Source organism: Pyricularia pennisetigena, chromosome 2, assembly GCF_004337985.1.
Source record: "Pyricularia pennisetigena strain Br36 chromosome 2, whole genome shotgun sequence".
Taxonomy (NCBI): Eukaryota; Fungi; Ascomycota; class Sordariomycetes; order Magnaporthales; family Pyriculariaceae; genus Pyricularia; species Pyricularia pennisetigena.
Window position 1 is genome coordinate 5,658,887 of NC_043741.1, and position 20,280 is coordinate 5,679,166.

The window sequence follows — 20,280 nt, forward strand, 5'->3', positions numbered from 1 at the left end:
GCCTACTGTTTCAGCCGGCTATCTTGCTTGGTTTTGGTCGCGTGTATAACGGCGGTCTTGACCAAAACAGTCCAGTACAGTACGGGGTTGAAACGTTTGTAGGCTACACGCCCACCTGTTCATTTCTGGGCTCCACATTGGGACGAATCACTGACGTTGCCAATCGCTGGCGCAGATTTCCCGGTGTATGGTGGGACGACAGGGCGGCGCTACGGCAAGCACGGGACGACGGCAGCCCAAGGACCACGGCACATGCTCGCCCCACCACCAAGACAGACATCTCTGGGCGCTCTGGCAGCGATTCCGATTGTTAACTTGGAGAGCAGGATCTGAACCTGGTCTGGCTGCTGTTAACAATTAATGGAGCTATTCATGCAGGCAGAGTAGATTTTTTTTTTTATTTTTTTTTTAGTCAACTTAGACTTCACAAAAGCACCAAGTCATATGGCATTTGTTAATAATGTGCATTCACTGACCGCTCATCTGAACAGCCACAGACCAATACGATTCGACAGCCTAAGGTGTGTTTGTCCCGTCTTGTATAGCGGCGAAGCAACTTTCCCATTCGATAAATGTGGCTTACCACGGAAAAATCAAGCTTTGCATCATGTGCGGCTGGTTCATCGAGACGGGATGATAGAAGTATCGCAGGGCAATATAAGCCTCTATGTTTGTCTGGAATGCATGGGACCCCCGAGCAACCGTAGTTTCTTTTGCTCACTACATGTATAAAAAAAAAAAAAAAAGAGAAGAACAGACCAAAGCAGCCGCGTGTGATGTATGGTACATTGCTCCTTGGGACAAGCAGTCCAAGACATATCGAATACACGTGAAAATTCTAGAAAACCATCCCGGTGATGCAGCTGGAAACGACGAAAGAATCAAGCTGTCTGACCAAACGAACATGGTCTATCTATTGTCGCCAAGTCGAGCTCAAGCTCGTCGAAAAAGCACGCTGAAATATCCAAAGGGCTATACTTTAACAGGCGCATCCATCCCTGTCGTTGTCGATGTGGATGTTGATGGGGTCCTGGAAGTCACCGCTGAACTCCTCCGACTCCTCTTGGGCCAGAGCGTTCCGGGCAATGACTGGTCAAGCAGACATTGTCAGTATTAGATTGTTAAATTTGTATCGTCAGATATCATCGAGGAACGTCGCACTCACCTTCAAAAGCTTGCTCTACATTGATCGCCTCCTTTGCACTTGTCTCAAAGTACGGAATACCGCCTTTGGATTGGCAAAAGGTCATGGCGCGTTTAGTTGAAATCTGCAACCCGCGTTAGCATTCTTCATGCGACATTCCCAACAATTGTCAAGCCGAGGACTTTTACTTACTACTCTTTTGCTCTCCTCAACATCAATCTTGTTTCCCAGCACAACCTGAAGCAAACAAATTAGTCTTGCTCCATCAAGAAGCATGCATGTAACGGATAATTTCTTACAAATGGAAAGTTGTCAGGGTCTCGCGGTGAAGCTTGGATCAGAAACTCATCACGCCAGCTGTCGAGGGCGTCAAAGCTCTTGGAGTTGTTGACGTCAAAGACAAGCACGCAGCAGTCCGCTCCACGGTAGAACGCGACACCCAGTGACTGGAATCTCTCCTGGCCAGCAGTATCCCAAAGCTAATTCAACACAACTGCAGTGTTAGCATAATGACATAATCTCGTGTAAACCAAACGCGCAGATATAGGCAACTGTAGCGCACCTGCATAGTAACTTGGCGGTCGTCAACCAGCACCTCCCGTGTCAGGAAATCAGCGCCAATGGTGGCCTTGTAGCTCGCGCTGAACTTCTTGTTGACCTGTACCAGAAAGCGAGTCGAAGTCAGCACCGCGCTTGTCTCGGCGCTGAGGCCGGCGCCTTGAATTTGTTCTGGCGCTTACATATTGGTTCATCAAGCTGGTCTTGCCGACGCCGCTGTCACCGAGGATGATGACCTGGAAGACGTGTTAGTCGTGTTTTTTTTTTTTTATGGTAATGACTGCGCGCAGGCAGGCTTTATATATGGATTCAACCCGTCCGTACCTTCAGAAGAACCTTCTTTCTGGACGACATGTTGAGCAAAGCGTTTTGTGTAGTGGTAGGTAGCTGGGCAGTATCGGTCGGAGGCTAGCCCGAGGTTCGATGATGTATGTACTTGATAAGTTGTCGGATAGAGGGACTCGCGACGGAGGCGAAAACGGGTTGTGGACAGTGCGTAGTGTACTGGAGAGAGCACACCGCTAGAAGTTCCGCCGTTCCGTATGAATGAATTGTCGTACTGGCTCGTTGTGTTGACTCTTCCCGCGAAACGTGAATCGGGCGGTAGTTTCGATTCAATCAACGGGTGGTAGGTATGATAGCGGATTGGAGTCGAGCTTCGTGTCCTAGGTAGCGGCGGCTCATGGAATGACGCGGAGTTCCCAGGACTCAGATAGCGCTCACTGTGCCTGCCCATCAAGCTTGGGCCTTGCTTGGCTAATGGGTCATGGTACTGCGCTGGGCCAATCATATATAGCCATGGGGCCGCAGCTAGGCTCTATCAGGCTAGTCCATCACAATCTTGGACATGGATGTCAGTCTGAGTCCAAGTCTCACCCCACACCGCTGCAATGCTCTATTTGGGATATGAACGGTTGCGCTGCCGCAATTCAACCATCAGGAAACCACATTCGAATTCAACAGTTGCGATTCGAAAGGACTCATCGACGTGCTACCAGGCGAATAATCCCCACCAGGGTGCCAGCGCGCACTGCGACGCCTAATGGGTCCTTCTGGACGCTGCGACAGATTCGATGGCGGATGATGATCTGTTGGACAAGGTGCATAACCTGAGCGACATAGAGCTTGCTGTTCTTCTCTGTCTTATAAGCCGGGAGCACTGCTTGATCAGCACCCCACCGGAAGCTTTGAACGATCTAGTTGGCGAGCTTCACTTGGTAAGGATACTCGACTGCGTTGCCCATGTGAACATATCATACGCAGTCGTTGACCGTGACCTAGATTGCAACTCGCACTTTCGGCCTCACCTGCGTCACCGTCGACTGTTACGCCAACACCACCCTCGAAGACTTTGCCACATCGCTTCTCCTTCCCACCCCGTCTTCGCCATATGTCCGATCAGGCTCGACTTCGCCTCTCCAGACACGCGGCAATGATTCGTATTTTCAGTCGCAGTCGGTGACCACGCCGCCCCTCCTACGCGGCGGTGGCCTGCAGGCCCCACGCTCCCCCCTGATCTCGTCGAGCTCGTCTGGCGCATACAATGCCACCGGCACCAGCACCAGCGCCCTTCCGGGTCCCGGGGCCATTGCCAACGTCGTTCTCGCCAGAAACCTGGATCGTGCCCCGCCGGCCGTCCAGGCCCAGGCGCTTGAGCTGCTGCGGACGCGACGAATCTTCACGCGCACCACGGTCCAGAGCGCCCCGAGGCCGTTTCTGTTGATTGCGGTCGTGGGGGCCGATTCTGGTGGTCAGGCTCGCGTCAACCCCCATCTCAACGACCTGCTGTACATGGCGCACTGGCATGATCCGGAGGACGGCTTCGTCAACCTGGAGGAAATGCAAGCTGCCGAGGACACGGCGGCGGAGCCTGTGTTTTCTGAAGCTGTAGGTTGCCCCTGTATTTTTTTTTTTTTTTTTTTTTTTTTTTTTTTTTTTTTTTTTTTTTTTTTTTTTTTTTTTTTTTTTTTTTTTTTTTTTTTTTTTTTTTTTACTGCATGTAATTTCTATATTGACAAAGACCGCGGCTGTTTACTAGGATGTGAGCACGTTGGCCAAAGCCACACAGGATGTCCAATTCGACATTGAAGTAGTACGGTATCAGATGAATATCGTATCCTTTCTACGAATCCATCGCGCCGTGGATGGCGGCATCACCCCCACGGCCACCAAGCATTTCGAACGTCTGATCAAGTGTCTGGCTCCGCTGCACCGACTCGACTTTGTCACGCCTTCACTGGTGGCCATGGCGGCCAAAAAGGTCTATCTGCACCGTATCAAGATGGTTGATCCACCAGCGGAGCGCAGCATGCAATGGGGCAGCGATTTGGCAGCTGTAAAGGCCGTGCTGGAGGATATCGGCCCTGAAGACGTCATCGAAGATGTGATCGCAACGGTTACGCCGCCGGTCTAAACCCGATCGCCGCAAATATTGACCTCCGTGATTCGATGTAGTCAAGAACATTGAAAGGAGTTTTGGTCGAGTGTGGATTTAGAGCAACTGCGTAAATTGATCAAGAGACATTCCACATTCACATGTTTTGATATGTAAAAAATAATCTAGGACTTCTTTGTTTTTCGCCATCTTCCAGGACGTTCTACATGTGCGCCGCTGTAAAATAATAGTGCCAAGTTGGATGGTGTCTGTTCCGTGGCATGGCTATTCTACAAATCTGTCACTTGCCAATGCCGCATCCAGATCGTGACCCGCTTGGGGTTCCTAGTTCGTGATATTGGCGAGCTTTCAAGCCTGGGCCGATATGAGGAGAGGTTCGAAGGGGGTAATCATTCAGAACGTCGTCGAATAGCTCAGTGGACTTCGGCGATCTTGCAGGTCCATCCGGATCCCTTGGCGAGCAATGGAAGACTGTTTTCGTGATGCAAAATTGTTAGCAATGGCCCAATCGAAAAAAGGAATGAATTAAATAAAACACCAAAAGAACGCAACATACCTAGCTCCCAGGCACCAACCAAGCTCATTGCCCTTGATCTTCTTGGCGACCTTGACCTCGCGGTCGATGGGCATCTCGTATCCGGTGTGGACGAGGGCGAGCATGAAGTTGAGGTCCAGGCAGTACTCGGGGCGGCCCTCGAGCTCCTCCAGGGCGCCCTTGACGCCCGAGAAGACACCCCAGGACTCCTTGCCGCCGCAGACCTGCTCGGCCAGGTCGCGCATCTCCTTGAGCGAGAAGGACTCGGGCATGCCGAGGGCCTCGGCACGGTCGGTGAAGTAGGAGAGGAAATACATGTCCTCCTTGGCAAACGTCTTTGCGATGGAGGGCTGGTGGACGCCGTTGAAGGAACAAGGGGCGAGCTTGCACTCGGCGTCCTTCTTGAGGATCTTCTCGGCCAGGGCGCGGCACTGGGCGGGCGCTCCGGACTTGGGACCAGTCATGTTGATCTCCATCTCCTTGCCGAGCGGGTGGCCCTCGCCAAACTTGACTTTGATGGTCTTGGTCATGCCGGCGCCGAAGCAAGGGTTGACGACGGGCGCGTTGAGCCACGACTTGTCGCCCTTCTTGGACGAGTAGATCTCGTCGATCAGGGCCTTGAAGATGGCCTCACGGGCGCTCATCAGGCCGTAGCCCAGGTGACTGTGCTGGTAGAGCTCGAATTTGCGGCCGCCAAACTGCAGCTCGTACTTGTGATCGCCCTCAGCCAGCTTGGCGGGCATGCCGCCGTTGGGAGCGTCCTTGAAGGTCGGCTCGAAGACGATTTGGGTGGAACCGCCACCGAGGTCGAGAACGGCGGCCGTCTCGCTCTTGTCGGGGCCTCCGATCTTGCCGAGCAGGTAGTTGACGGTGACCCAGGCGTAAATGGCCTCGTCCTTGCCGTCCATGATAGAGACGCCCGACTGGTCGGCCACGACGGGGAAAGGGTAGTCGTTCTCGAGGTGGCGGCGGACGGCCTCGAGGATCTTGCCGCTCTTGACGTCGCCGAGCAGGCGCAGGCCCGCTGTGGCCTTGACGGCGACGGGGGTGCACGATCGGAGCTTCTCGGGGACCTCCTTCACGGCCGCCTCCATCAGGACGTCGAGAGACTTTGCGGCGGCTTCAGGGTCGTCGGGGTAGGCGCTCAGGCCGCTGCCGCCCTCGCGCTTCTCGGTCTGCTTGAAAAGCTCGCTCTCGAGCTCGGGAGCGGCGCCGCAGTTGTTGAACTTGTAGACGTGGATGCGCGAGCCGGTGCTGCCGGCATCGATCATGAGGACATACTGGACGATGGGCTTGTCCTTGGAGAAGGATCTGGTGCACTTTTCGGTACCATAAGAGGCGTCGGCGGGGGCCTGGCCTGAGTTGGGGCGAGCAGCTGAGGGAACTATCGAGTGAGTGTCAAGATTGATGTCGTTAGTTTAGCATCCTAAAAGGCATCATCACGGGGCTACCTGTCATCGCATCGCATCGCATCGCGTGGATGATTCCCCAAGCGTCATATGCAGCCGTGCCAAAAACGCACAGGCCGAAAAGAGGTCGATTGAAGTAAAGTAGTAAGCGCTGAGCAACCAAGACAAGACGTACCTGCACCCTTGTAAAGGTCAACTCCTCCCGAGGGGGAGAGGAAGAAAAAGAGAAACAAGATTACGACCAGGACGGCGAGGGTCTTGAACCACCGCGTCTGCCTAGCCTGCGACATGGCCTCTGTGATCTTCTCGAGGAGGCTGACCTCTCGCTGATTGGCCTCGTAGCGTGCGCGTTTCTCGTATGGATCGCGGGCGACTTTGTTGTTTGTCGGTAGCGATACCGATGTTCTCCTCATTACTGCTGTTTTATTCGATGGCGTCGAGGATGCGAGACCGGACGGTACGCATACCCCAACTTGCAGCAGACGTGTTTTGTAATTTTAGGGTTGCGAGGCTGAGTTTAAGGGAGGGACTTGTCTTGGGACCAGAGTAACACTAGACAAGATGCGGCCAGGTTCCACGAGTGCAGGGCGAATTACAACAAATAGGGAAAGAATAAACGCAAGGATAATGAATGGTACGAAGTTGCTTTTTTAACGCCGCATTAGCTGTAGAAAGGGGTTCACCGATATGGTCTTTTATCATGAAAAAGAGCTTCTGAACGACTTTGCACGTAGGAATCAAACAAATAAGAAAAAGAAAAAAAAAATACCCCTTGTTGACAATTGGTCCCAACCTTTCGCATGTTTCTAGGCCCTCGAATACAGCTTCGCCATAGGCTTCGCCTGCAAAGAAAAATAAAATAAAATAAAAAAGATCCTAGTCGTCATTTGCCCCTGATGGGTAATGGATCCCGGATTGGTTTCGCTAGCCAATGGCCCTCCTTTCTAAACGTAACAGCGGGGTGTAGACGGGGTGTTTGTAGGGCCAATAGGCGAGCGCCCGCCAAGAGCCGCAAATGTTACCTCGAGCCTTGAGCCGTACTGTACTGGTATTACCTGTTTGTTGTAGCAGCCATTGGAGCCAGCCACAGCAAGAGGGTTATCAATTCATCTGCCCATTTGAACGGCAGCCGAAGCTTGACACAGCAGGGTCAACAAGTGTTATCCTGCGACGTTGCCAAGCTACAAGCTTGCTGTACTATATACCTTATTTAAATGTTCTAGCCGGTACAAAGTGCGCCGACTTTTCCCCGACGCTCCTTGATTAATGATAACTTGAATCGAATGAATTCGCTGGTTTTGTGCACCGACCCCCGACGCTTGGATGCTTTCGCAGGACCACAAGACCTGCCACCGTGAATGCGAAAAAAAAAAAAAAAAGCCGGACCCGATAAGTTTGGACTCGAGGTCTGAGCGTGACCGGTACAACTCCCCAGGAACTTACATTTCATGACCACGTTGCCTACTCCCGTCCGCCTTGGCTTATGCGGGTAGGACTACTAGCTCAAGTCGAGATTCATATAGCAACTACACTTTGACCTAACGAATTGACAAGGCTTCCATCTTGCGGGCTTGACATTTTCCCCAATGTTACTACCTTAGTATGAACTCCCCCGCCTGTCTGGCACCTCGTCCCTTCTTCCGTCCTCCGAGAATCCAAGCTCAGTCCAACAAGGCGCAGAGGCTCAGGCTATTTGGTTTTCAATGCGTGCAGTAGGTGCAATATAGCCACCAGCCAAGAGTAAAACAACAGATGGGGGGTTTTCCATTAGCAGCACATCTGGGCACTGTCGGTGGAGGATTAATACATGTCGCTCTTGCTCCTTCTTAGCATGTTCCGTCCTGCAAGGCTTATTACAAACATGTCTGCTGCCAGTTGATTCTTTTTTTGCTCTAGACATGGTATCTCTAGTTTGAGACAGACAACTATCAGACTGAACGCAACGCAACAGACACGAATACAGACCTTCAAATCAAGTTGATGCGTTGATCTGGATATTACAATTTTACCATCGAGGCCTCATATTTGTTTGACGCCAAAGACTCGAGAGGCAATCTTAATCAGCTTGACACAAAAAGTCTTGGAGCAAGCGAAACTGTGTACAACCGTGGTCGAGGGGCCACAAGTGCACACCTATATACAGCCAACAAGATGTTTTCATCACATCCCACCTCGATGGCAACGGCGGCAACACAGGGCGGCCTACTCCTGCTCACAATTCTTCTTGTTCTGATGCCATCAACAACTATCGCCTATCCTACAACCACGTCTTACATGTGGCCACACGTGTGCCAGCCAACGCGCTTCGATGAGTTCTTGGCCGTCAGCAAGTCCACCGGCAAACCTGTCTCGCTGGGCCCTAAAGGATTCTATATCCACTTTGGCAACTCGCGATGCCTGTTTCTGAGGGCTGAAACACCGGGACAGGAGGACAAGTATACGTATTACCAGCAAGCACTTGTGGCTGCGTCACGTTGAGTTTTGGGGATGGTGTTGTATTTGGTTAAATGCAAGACCTTTATTCTTTGTTCTTTTGGGCGCGAGAAACCGGGAGTTATCAGTCAGCATACCTGCAAAGAGAGTTGGACACATTATGCCGAAGCTAGAATAGGACTTTGGATTCGTGGAGTGGTTGGAATAGTGGGCGTGATGCTGGTATTCAATCTGATTAACGAGCCGAGTAAATCGGGTCAATTGTAACTCGAAGTATGTGGCTTGGTGGTTCATCAGGTAGTAAAAGAAGCCCCTTTTGTTAACAAATTCAAGCAACAAATTGTGATATCAAATCTGAGAGTTAAGTTTTTTTTTTTTTTTTTTTTTTTTTTTTTTTTTTTTTTTTTTTTTTCAAAAAGGCAAAAAGGCAAAAAGGCAAAAAAAATCAAAAAAAAAATCGACAAATCCCGATGCTTAGCAATAATGCCGCGTATGCAATTCTTTCTCTGCGGTTCTCTCTGTTGCACTCCTTCCAAGTCTAGATTAGGTAGAGGCGGGATTGCGTGGCGACCAAATGACAGAAAGGTGCCTAAAGTCAGGATTGCGTTTCTCACAGCGACTGAATTTAATTCTTTTCCCATGCAAGGGCGCGCCCTACTTACAGTTCTTACACCGGACTGATACCCTCTTTCTCAATTCAACGCATCTCATTCCGATTATTTGTCTTGGGTATACGGACTATTTTTGTACTCCAAATTCATTTAAAATTCAAACTCGTCCAAGAGTAAATAGTTACCAAGTTACAAGGTAGCTTACTACCCAGACTCGAGCCAGGTTGCCGGGCTTGCCTAGGCAGTGGGAGACATAAAATCACATCACATCACATTACATACACACCACCAACGCCACGCACAGCCGGAACCCCCACGATGGATGTTCATCTTTTGATATATGACCTCTCAAGAGGCATGGCGCGCCAGATGTCGGCCGGCTTACTCGGCTTCCAACTGGACGCCATTTACCACACATCAATTGAGCTCAACGGCCTCGAGTACGTCTATGACGGCGGCATCGTCGCCATCCGGCCCGGGTCGTCACACCTCGGCCAGCCGCTTGAACGGCAGCTCCTGGGACAGACTCACCTCCCGATGGACGTCATCGAGACGTACCTCGGCTCGATGCGCTCCGTCTACACAGCCGAGGCCTACGACCTCTGGAAGCACAACTGCAACAACTTCTCAAACGACTTTGCCACCTTCCTATTGGGTCATGGCATCCCGGACAAGATCCTGAACATGCCGTCAGAGGTCCTCGAGTCGCCGCTCGGCCGCATGCTGATGCCTGCACTGGACCAGCAGGTGCGGGCAAACAGGGAGCAGAACGGCGGTGGCATGCTCGGCATCGGGCAGAACGGGAGCGGCCGTGCTGTACCGCATGCAAGCTCACCGTCCCGGGCAGCCAGCCACCGGGTCCGCCGGGCTTCAAACCTCAGAGATCTGGATTCCCTTCTGACACAAGCCCGAAGCTCATGTGCCGTCGTATTCTTCACATCTGCCACCTGCCCGCCATGCAAGATGCTGTATCCAATGTACGAGGAGTTGGCCGAGGAGGTGGGTGATAGGGGCTTCGTCATCAAGACGGACATATCTGTCGCTCGAGATGTCGCTGCCAGGCACTCGATCACCGCCACGCCCACTTTTATTACTTTTCTCAAAGGCGAGCAGGAAAACAGGTGGATGGGTGCCGACCCCGGTGCGCTCAGGGGCAACGTCCGCCTGCTCGTCCAGATGGCGTGGCCGCCACACCCCCATCAAGGCCTCCGGCTGCCGACCATAGCAAAGACCGACCCCAAACCCGTGCTCTTCACCAAGGCGCCACCCCTGCCGAAACTCACAGCAAAGATGGGGGACAAGGTTGCCAAGGACCCTGCTGTGCAGGGCGTTATTGGCTTCATAATGGGGAGGAATTCGGACGGCGCCGCACAGGCTCACCTACCAGACGTCTCGGCATTCTCGTCTTTCCTCGAGATTTCGACCAAGACCTTGGCACCGGACGTGCTCTTCCCCTTGGTGGACGTGTTCCGCTGCGCGCTGATCGATCCGAGATTCAGCGGCTGCTTCGCCGAGGAAAATGACCACAGGACCGTTATTGCGCTGCTGAGCAACGTCAACGAGCTGACGACCTGCCCATACCCGCTCAGGCTCGTCACCCTTCAAGCGACCGCCAACTTGTTCTCCAGCTCGCTATACTGGGATCCAATCTTGCGGCATGACGGACTCAGGTCCCAGATCATCCGGCTGGTGTCGTCCAGTTTCCTCGACGAGGCCCACTCGAGCGTGCGCGTTGCGGCAGCCTCGGTTCTCTTCAACGTTGCCGTGGTCAACGGTAGGGCGCGAATGAAAGGACCGTCGTCTCCGGGCTCCGCTAGCAGCGGCACCGGTGACCTCCTGCCCGACGAGGACCAAGTCGAGGTGGCAGCGTCTCTGGTGGAAGCCATCTCTCAAGAGAACGAGTCCAAGGAGGGCCTCGAGGGCATGCTCCTGGCGCTGGGGCATTTGATTTACTGCCTACCCCTGGACGGTGAGCTGGCGGACCTGATCAAGACGCTAGACGCGAAGGCGACGGTGCTGGGCAAGAAGGAGGTTTTCAAGGACATGCCGCTCATTGACGAGGTCGGCTCGGTCCTGTTGGGAAGTCTCAAATGAAATAGACGATTTCTAGAGTCTAGAAACTTTGTATAGACTAATGAATTTCTCATGAACCAGTAATGTTCTGCTGTGGCCCCGCATTTATACATGTGCTTCTAGAATCAAGTAATACTAACAGTCACTGAAGTTTGGGTAGCAATGAGATCTTTGGCGTGTGAATTCATGCTCTCTTTCCGCCTCGGTCGACAAGGGCTTTTAACAAAGGCAAGGAGGAACAAGAGGCAAAAATATCACAAAACGGCATGCTTTTGTCACAACAAGGCGATGTCGAATCCGTTCTGTGAAAAAGATACCCAAGGCAGGCATTACAGGCCCTTCCATCTTGAATCCGATTGGATGGCTACTCCAGACGAACCAACCACCAGCAGCGCCAACGTGCAGAGCAGTAGTGATCGTCGGTGACAGAAGCTCGGTTTCCTGGGCAGGCCATTAACTGTGTGTGTGTGTGTGTGTGTATGTCGCTTCCGGGATGACGGCCCGGTGGTGGTCAGGCGGCCCCTTCCGAAGTTTAGCCGACCCTCGACCTGGCCAAGGACAGTAAGATAGAACGGCTTGGCAAACATGGATGTGATGATGCATGTATATATCTTTCCATGTAAGCCCTGCGCATCTCTGTTGCCGCAGTTGACGGGTCGAATCAAGTCCCTGGGTAGTCAGAACATCAATCAATCCATTCACACGCTTGATGTCTACGTACACCGAGACTGCCACGGTTGCCGTGGATAGGGCAGGTGCGGCTACGACGCCCGCTGGTGCAAGTTCACAGCAGCACAGCTCTTCAGAAATCATAGAGCTCCAGCCGGGTACACACTATCAAAGACAGCAGAAGCAGACCAGCGAGCAGGATGCAGCGTCTCCAGACAGAGCCGCAGAGACGCCTCAGGATGCGGCGTCGGCCAAGGTTCCATATGCCAAACTCATCGGCTGTGGCTTTTCCTTCTTTTTCTCGGGCGTCAATGACGGCACACTCGGTCCTCTGATCCCATACATCCAAACCACCTTCTCCATAGGCACCGGCGAGATAGCCATCATGTGTGTAGCCCAACTCACCCGTTCCCAGAACCCCGCCCCCCCTTCTCTTTTGTTTTACAACATGTTCAAAGCCGGATTGGGGGTTGGGCCAGCATGCTAACAAAACCTGCCGGACCACATCCAACCAATTCCAATCACACAAAGATACGCAACATCCTTCTTGGGGTGGTTCCTCGCCGCGCTCCTAAACCCCTTCCTCACGGGCCAATCCCAGTATGCGACGCTCGGCCGAATCTTGGCTGTGGGCGCGGCGCTGCAGCTGGCGGCGCAGGTCCTGCGCAGCATCCCCGTGCCGCAGCTGTCGCTGCCGCTCTACGCCGTCAGCTTCTTCGTGCAGACGCTGGGCATGGCGCTGCAGGACGCCCACGGCAACACCTTTGTCAGCTCGGCAAACCTGGCCCACCGCTGGCTCGGTTTCATCCACGCCTCGTACGCCGCCGGCACTCTGCTCGGCCCGCCCATTGCCACCGCCATCGCGTCCAGGGGTGCTGCGGCCGCTGTTGCCACCGCTGACCAGACCACCGGTGACGACTGGACGCGTGTCTACTTTGTGCTGCTCGGGATTGGCGTGCTAAACCTTGTCGCTGTGGTGTTCGGCTTCTCCGACACTATCTGGAAGCGGCAAGGGGTTGTCACTCCCGTCGCCGACGGTGGGAATGCCGAGGAGGAGAGCGGCACGGCTCGGACCATCCAGTCAAAGTCGGCGCTGCAGGACATGCAAGGCCTCTTCTCGCTTCGTTCATTCTGGATGCTTAGCCTTTTCTACTTCTTTGAGCTCGGGGCCTGGATGACGGCTGCAGGTGCGTCCTCTCCTGTTGTTGTGTGGCTTTGTCTTTCCCCTTGCTAACTCATCTGCAGGCTGGGTGGTCGAGTATCTCGTCAAGGTCAGGTCCGGCGAGCTCTCCAAGATGGGTTACGTCCCTACGGGATGGAACGGCGGTATACTACTGGGCCGCATCCTGCTGGCAGAGCCCACGTTTCGCCTCGGGGAGCGGCGAATGATTCTGATCTACAGCGCCATTTGTACTGCCCTGCAACTCGTCTTTTGGCTCGTCCCCAACATCATCGCCAATGCCACAGCCCTCAGTATCATGGGCTTCTTCTTCGGGCCATTCTTTGCCACGGTGAGTCAGGATGATCGGCAGAGCTGTGATGTCTTCCCAGGTGACAACCGGAGCTGACATTTTTTTCATAATCGTAGGGTGTATCCGTAGGCTCAAAACTTCTTCCTCGGAAAGTCCGATCTCAAGGTCTAAGTGAGTATCCGAGCAGGCCTTGGCTCACAAAATCAATCAAGTAGTCCACCAACTGACTGAGCTTTTTCGTTTCTTTCACCCACTGGCATCAAGGCCTCATATTCGTCGTAGCCCAGGCCGGCGCCTCTTTGTTCCCATCGCTCACGGGCATCATTGTAAGATAACCCATTGTTGAAAAACACATCACCTCACTCGTTGTTTAAGGAGAGACAAAAATTGAGGCTGACGTCCGATGGCGGTATCAATCTCAAGGCGACGAGAGAGGGTGTTCAGGTCCTGCAGCCCATAGTCCTCGCACTGATTGTTGCTGGCGGCACTTGTTGGTGGCTTATACCCAAGGGCCCGACAGAGTCGACCCGTGCATAGTATGACAAAACAGTGTTTCAATCCAATCTGTACTAGGTAGGGATGTGTGTGGATTTGACTAGAAACAATAGCAGTATGTTGGAACTCATGATGAATAGGTGGTGTCATTGGGGCTGAAAAGCGGGGTGCGGTGCACCAAGCAGCTGGTCTTACCAGCAAAAAGCCTCTAGCTAGACCTAGGGTAGTTTGGGCTACCGGCAAAGGCTACTTGATCTGTTATCTGTTCATTTTCCTGCGCCATCAATTGGGTTATTTGCTACAAAACCTGCTTGCAGCACTGAGGCAAAGAGAGAACGGCGCTTGAACAGAGAAAAGTTACCCCCAATCCCTAGATGTATTATTCGGCCACGTCGTGTGAATCAAGGATGGATCACATTGTAACGGTAGGGGTCTGCTACCTGGACACGATTCTTAGGTTAGTTCATTGCTGGGTTTTCGGGAGCAGCCGTGCTTTTCCCCAAAATGCCGGATAGCTGAGGGATTTGTTGATGCTCATGCCCAGCTTTGGCATGGAAACAGCGTCCCCCATTTCCCCGAAGAGGACTCCAAGCTGCGAGCCACAAGCGTACAGGTCCGGCGAGGCGGCAACGGCGCCAACACGCTCGAGGTCCTCCAGCAGCTCTTGCCACGATGCGGAGACCAGCAGGGCCAAACGTGTCCAAGCCTGCATCTCATGACGCCTTTGCCGGACGCAGAGTCTCCTGAAACCGCGCAGGTTGTCGACTCGTTCGGCACCGACAGTCCCGTTGATTTGAGTCTCTGCCTGCATCGGAAGGGGATCCAAAAGGCCGCGAGCAGCTACATAGTCCGCAGCAATGCAACCGGGTCGAGGACGATTGTCAATCACAACCCGCTGTCCGAGATGGAAGTGGACGAGTTCTTGCGAGCAGCAGAAACTTGGTTCTCAAAGATGCAAGCCGAGCCGAGCAGGACGTGGTGGCACTTCGAGGTGAGTCAAGCGCATTTCCAGCGCAGAATGTCTCCATGGGTCGGACGAATGCATCAAAAGACCCCTCAGTCTCATTCTGCTGTCGGTCTTGTTGTCCTTTGACCATGGGAGCGCGCAAAGACATGTAGAGGAGAAGAAAAAAGACGCACACGCCTCCCTAGCTTCCCCCACATACGTACAAAGAGACAGCTGCATGTACGATGCAGCAGCACATCTGTTGCTGACATGGTTGCCAAAACGCCCCTCCTGCGTGTTGTGGCGTGTGTGCGTGGTTGGTCTAGGGTAGAATACCGAAAACTACATCGCAGTGTATCCGGCACCTGCGCCGACACTGGCCCTCCGTCAGGGTCAGTGTCGAGTGCGAGAAGCCTGGGAGGGAAGGGCTAGATGAGCTCGCAGGCCAGGCCGATTTCGTGTTTTACTCCCGCAGCTGGGCTGAGGCAAGTCAAATGAGATGACCCCCGCCCCGTTCCACTTTCATCATCTGCGATTTCATCACATGTAACTGTGTACGATAAGCGTTGAGGGTGCAAAAGAACCAGGATTGGCAGCAGGTCAAAAGGTTCGAGGCGTCGAGACCTAGCCTACAGACCCTGCCACACACAGCAAGCTTGCCAATGTTCGGTTCTCCTGATAATCGAGCCTCTAACCAACCATGCGCCTCTTTTGATCTAGGCAAAAGGGTACCGGAGTCCTGAGAAGTTTCTGCGGCGAGAGGCGCCGCGTACTGCGTAAGTCGAGAAGAAACCTTGCAGCCCTTCCCGGCAGGAGTGCCTTACCAGTGTTGGGGTGCAAGCGCCGTTTTGACAATATCTCCGTTTCTTGGTGTGCCAGGTCACACGTCTTTGTCACCTGGGGCGGACACGGCGCATCGGCCATGGTAATAAATGGTCAAGACGAATACCACCATTGCGCTGTGAGGGATGTGCATGTTGACCACGGAAATGACGATATCCGTGTAGTGGAGTAAGACTTTCCCGCCAGCCATCCATCCATCCCACTTATCAATGACTGAGGAGTGAGTATTTGCGGGCGAAACGAGGGATTAACTAGCCTATGTGTGATGTGTGCAGCACTGTTGGAGCCGGTGACACCTTCATAGCGGGGATCTTGTTTGGATTTGCATGCCACCCTGACGACTGGGACTTGCCGCGCAAGTTGCGATTCGCTGTGCGGCTGGCCACTCAAAAGGTCCAGATGGATGGTTTCGGCGGTCTGACGGCACCGGGTAACGACGACTTGTCTTCCTGAGCGGGGGGCCACCGGAACAAGAAAATTCCCCTTATCCGAGTCATATCATGCAATGTTATCAAGTCCAACTTTTTTTGCCTAAAAAAGTCGTTTTAAAAGGATCTTTGCTTGCTTTTTTTAGTCGACCCATGCAACAGCAGTGTTTGTTTGCCTTTGCGATGTGCAAGCATGCTAAGGGAGAAAGCAACCCCCACCTTTACACAGGATGGCCCAACAAAGCTGGTTGGTCTGTCATGCAGAACTGGTCAGGCTCCTTGGAGTGGCGCTTCGAGGGTCTGTCCGCATATACATACTTTATTCGGGCCACCCCTGACAGTCTGGGCCAGTTGAGTAATGGATATAGTAGTGCATAACAAGTGCTGGACTGGGCGCCCTGAAAGCATACTCTGACACACCCTTGAGTGGCGGTGAGCTGATCAAGTTGGCAAGGCTAACAAGCCTCTCTCTTCTCTTCTGTGTACAAGTTGAACGTTCCCGCTTAAATTAGGCCGTAGTCGTTCGCATACACAGTGCCGCAGTGACGGTTAGTTCCGGGATGAGATTTTCCCTCACTAAGACAGGGGGTTAAGACAATCAAGGAGAGGAGAGGAGACTTTGCAGGTTGCAAGAATGGAAGTACTATACTTGGCTTTCTGCATTGAGGCAGACCTGTCAGCGTACCAGGTGAAGGTGCAGGGCCGGAGCCTAGACGCCACTTCCTACGAGTGCTGGAATCATCATAGCCGACCGCTAAGCGTCGTATGACTGTGCTAGCTTGTGGTGACAATGACCCGGCGCCCTGATTCAGACGCCAGACTTGTAATGTGGTGTGCGGGCAAAAGAGGTGAGCGCTTGTGTAAAACGGATGGTACAGTACAGCACTGTATGCGGGTGAAAATCCAAGATGCTGGCTTTGAAAAAGTGTCGCAGTCTTGTCAAAAGTCCATGGGTCAGCTGAATGTTAGTTGCAGGTATGCTGCGTACAGACGGCCCGTAGTAATCTACAGGTCCTCCGTGGTTGTTTTGTCTGTGACTGGGTAGACGGCACAGACCCCTGAGGAGCGCTCTTTCGTGTACTAAAATCGGTAGGAGGTAGCCAAATAGCCAAGGCAATTTCGGTGTTGGCAGAAGGGCCCCAACCAAAAGTGGAACATGTATGAATGGCCGTGGGTGGGTGACTGGCTGTGCTTGGAGCACTGCGGGTGAAACATGCTGGCTGCAAATTGTCACCACAGGTCAGACCCGACCAGGTTGCTTTTTGCTACACACGCGCTGAATCCTGGAGGAAGGGGGAGGGGGCTTGGGTTTACGTCGGGAGTGGTCGGTCTGTGGCAAGCCTATCAGGAGCGGATCAACACAATGCCTCTGAAAAGCAAGATCGCTGCCAATAATAACTGGGGTGGCAAGCTGTAGCCGCCACGAATGCAATCCAACCCCGACGAGCCTCCACTGACACGGAGGGATGATGGACTGAGTGAGTGTATCGTATCGTCACCTGGCTCTGACTTCTCCGGTAGAGCTGGAAAAAGTGATCAGATCCATGGCACCCGATGGAGACAGGCTTGTCTGAATTCCAGCGGGCAATGCCAAAGAAAGAAAGAAAAATGTGGCCCCGACCATGCAATCTTTCGGATGGATGCTGCAGACGGCTGAAGTTGCAATCATGATACTGGGGCTAGCAAAAGTTTAGCCTTTGCGTCTTGTTTGTTTGCTTCGTAGCAGTAGAGTGCGTCGTATTATTGCTTTGGTTGAGGAGTCACTGCTGGCGGTGTGTCGTATCTGTAATAGTGGGTGTGGAGCGGGGCTTTTTTTTTTTTTTTTGTTTTTTTTTTTTGTTTTTGCATGTGGGAAGGAGAAGGGGCAAAGCAAGTAGACTTGGTCCGCCTACTCGAAACGGAAATGAAGAGATTTGATCGACTATGTGCCCCGGTGCATGGTTGACATTCAAGTTTACTGTGCTAGGTTTCTGGGCGTCGCCCTGAATTGCCTGTTTAGCTGTCGGTGCCTATGTGCCTGTGGCCCGGTTACTGCGGAATCAATCCACTCGCAGGGAAGCGCCTGCGCTACTTGCTGCCAGGGCTTCCAACTTAACTTTGCAGCATGGGAGGGGGAAGGGTTGCCGGCATGGTTCGACGACGCGGCCGACAACCTATCTAGGCAAGTAAGCAAGACAGGGTAGGGTACTGTAATACGTAGTACTCTATTACCTTGCGGCCTAATTAACCTACTCCAAAGAATATGATCATCACACAACCTGCCGCCTGTGACGAATTGCCGCTGTACAGTATTACTGTGCTGCCGTTGTGGAGTCTTGGGGTGTGTGCTTTAATTAATGATGCGTTTTGTCGAAAAAGTGTGACTGCTCGCAGGATTGAATCAGATGATTCGGTCGCACACATACAGTGCCTATTTCGAGGAAGCTCGGTTGAGCGCGACCATGACTGAGGGAAGGGGGAAAAAATATGTTTAGGCGATCACCAGTCTGCACAGGAGGGAGTGTGGAGGATACTGACGAAGGGTGGAGGGGGCAATCTAGCCAGGGACGATAAAATTTGCGAGCATTACGCAGTCAGTACTAGGCGCATTCCGCAAGCCCGCAGGACGGCCCACCATACTATTAGTAGCACTACCAGTTGCCGCTTTGATTTAGCACCACAGCGTTCCCGGGCAAGATGGGAGACGAATCAGATGACCGAGACGGAAATGACTGGGGCGTGGAAGGACTTGAACCAGTAGTAGGGTAATTAGTGCTCAGGTAGTCCGTCAGGGTTGAAGGGTTGAGTGAAGGATGGAGAAAACTTGGGAAAGTTGCTGTGCATGCAATCTTGGTGGCTGAGTGACATTTGTCTCCTTGGTCCCTTCGCTCGCTAGTCAAAGGATACCGGCCTGACTCCACCTCGGCCAATCAGAGGCAGACTTCACGCGGGTGCGTGCCCCACTCCTTTTGCTGCCAAAGGGCTAGAAACGCCACCCAAAACGTCGCTCAGATTGATATTTTGATCGAAGGTCGGCCGGTCGGTCCCTGCCCTGGCCGAATGGATACCGAGACTGCGTGCTGCGATAGGTGAGCGTGCAGATGGATGGGGGCATATTTTTGAACATGGACGCCATGTACTATACTGTTCTCCGTACTAAGCAAGGTAGGCACGTACCAATGGAGCAAGGAGACGCAATGCACCTCGCGCCGAACGGTCTTCAAACTCGTCGCCAAGATCTAAAGCCTCGGGTGTTGTAGCCCCCAATTTCAAACCTTCCGCATTCCAAAGCAAACTTCGGCAGTTTTAACCAAGGTATGTGAGTACGGAATTGCCTAGACTAGCCGGTAGTCACTTTTACTGTATTATTCGTCATGCTATTATTGTAAATTATTGGTAAAAAGTGGTCTACGATAACCCTTGCTGAAATTGCCCCAACACTGCCCTGGAACGCGTCACGGTATATTACATTGGAACATTGGACAAGTTGTGAACGCATAGATAGTTTTGAAGGCGCAACTTGGTTCGTATTGATATGAGGCGGTCTTTGTCCAGTAGTTTGCACTCTTCAGCCACTCACATAGTTTAAGCTTACGCTCGTTCCACGTTTGCCTAATGTTTAACGTTAATTTGCGTGCATTTGTTGGGCTGAGTAAGTAATTATCTCAGCGGTGATTTCTAGCAGGCTTTGGTATGCAGAAATCAGTCAACTCTGATAATGATCATCTCTTCAAACTCTTGCTGCAGAAATAGGTGCATCCACTGCAAGGTGAAGCAGATACCCTCGTTTAACTTCCAGGTCATTTGTAGCCTGGGCCGCAAAGACGCCGCGCAGTGCAACATCGGGAGAAACCCAGTCAGCAACCAGGCAAAGTCGCGCATTCCAGGGGGAGGAGGGACCCGCGGGCAATTGAACTGTGGATAGCGACCAAGAAAAGAGGCACCGAAATTCGATATTCCGAGAGCGAGGGTGCTTGTTTTGCGATCCGTCATGCATCGCATTGTATCCCACCCCAGAACCGAGCCACTGCTACAATTTCACGGCAGCCAACCCCTTATTTGTGTACTATACCGTATTGGTTTGCCAATCCCGAGTCGACATACTTGCCTGGTATGGGGAAAAAATCAAACCTGAAAATGCAAACTTTTTGTTGGGCAACGCTGGCTGGCTCTGCCAAGCCTTTCCGGAAACGCACTTCCAATGACGAGGCACATGCCTGAAGCGTCACCACAACATGAGCTGTACTGTACTATGGTGGTACGGGTAATAATCCCCATCCCTGAACAGTG

The 20,280-nt window shown here is 52.7% G+C and overlaps 7 protein-coding genes across 7 annotated transcripts; 4 read left to right on the forward strand and 3 right to left on the reverse strand.

Annotated features, from left to right (window-relative positions):
• Positions 1–979: 979 nt before the first annotated feature.
• Positions 980–2,056, reverse strand: PpBr36_01572 (uncharacterized protein; the record flags this gene model as incomplete). The annotated part of the gene is made up of 7 exons (XM_029888757.1): positions 980–1,089; positions 1,166–1,268; positions 1,337–1,381; positions 1,444–1,623; positions 1,707–1,802; positions 1,885–1,938; positions 2,027–2,056. The coding sequence occupies 7 exons, from the start codon at positions 2,054–2,056 to the stop codon at positions 980–982; spliced, it is 618 nt and encodes a 205-aa protein (XP_029751260.1).
• Positions 2,057–2,775: 719 nt separating this feature from the next.
• Positions 2,776–4,115, forward strand: PpBr36_01573 (uncharacterized protein; the record flags this gene model as incomplete). Its single annotated transcript, XM_029888758.1, has 3 exons — positions 2,776–2,919; positions 2,984–3,589; positions 3,741–4,115. The coding sequence occupies 3 exons, from the start codon at positions 2,776–2,778 to the stop codon at positions 4,113–4,115; spliced, it is 1,125 nt and encodes a 374-aa protein (XP_029751259.1).
• Positions 4,116–4,510: 395 nt separating this feature from the next.
• PpBr36_01574 (uncharacterized protein) lies at positions 4,511–6,454 on the reverse strand (the record flags this gene model as incomplete). Its single annotated transcript, XM_029888759.1, has 3 exons — positions 4,511–4,568; positions 4,654–6,016; positions 6,217–6,454. 3 exons carry the CDS (start codon positions 6,452–6,454, stop codon positions 4,511–4,513), a joined length of 1,659 nt encoding a protein of 552 aa, XP_029751262.1.
• A 1,738-nt stretch (positions 6,455–8,192) lies between these two features.
• On the forward strand, positions 8,193–8,519 carry PpBr36_01575 (uncharacterized protein; the record flags this gene model as incomplete). The annotated part of the gene is made up of 1 exon (XM_029888760.1): positions 8,193–8,519. The coding sequence occupies one exon, from the start codon at positions 8,193–8,195 to the stop codon at positions 8,517–8,519; it is 327 nt and encodes a 108-aa protein (XP_029751261.1).
• Positions 8,520–9,403: 884 nt separating this feature from the next.
• PpBr36_01576 (uncharacterized protein) lies at positions 9,404–11,179 on the forward strand (the record flags this gene model as incomplete). Its single annotated transcript, XM_029888761.1, has 1 exon — positions 9,404–11,179. One exon carries the CDS (start codon positions 9,404–9,406, stop codon positions 11,177–11,179), a length of 1,776 nt encoding a protein of 591 aa, XP_029751264.1.
• A 688-nt stretch (positions 11,180–11,867) lies between these two features.
• On the forward strand, positions 11,868–16,036 carry PpBr36_01577 (uncharacterized protein; the record flags this gene model as incomplete). The annotated part of the gene is made up of 11 exons (XM_029888762.1): positions 11,868–12,214; positions 12,359–13,014; positions 13,073–13,338; positions 13,416–13,470; positions 13,564–13,625; positions 13,723–13,835; positions 14,356–14,785; positions 15,094–15,132; positions 15,461–15,516; positions 15,620–15,751; positions 15,859–16,036. The coding sequence occupies 11 exons, from the start codon at positions 11,868–11,870 to the stop codon at positions 16,034–16,036; spliced, it is 2,334 nt and encodes a 777-aa protein (XP_029751263.1).
• Positions 16,037–19,259: 3,223 nt separating this feature from the next.
• Positions 19,260–19,489, reverse strand: PpBr36_01578 (uncharacterized protein; the record flags this gene model as incomplete). Its single annotated transcript, XM_029888763.1, has 2 exons — positions 19,260–19,307; positions 19,367–19,489. 2 exons carry the CDS (start codon positions 19,487–19,489, stop codon positions 19,260–19,262), a joined length of 171 nt encoding a protein of 56 aa, XP_029751266.1.
• Positions 19,490–20,280: the final 791 nt, after the last annotated feature.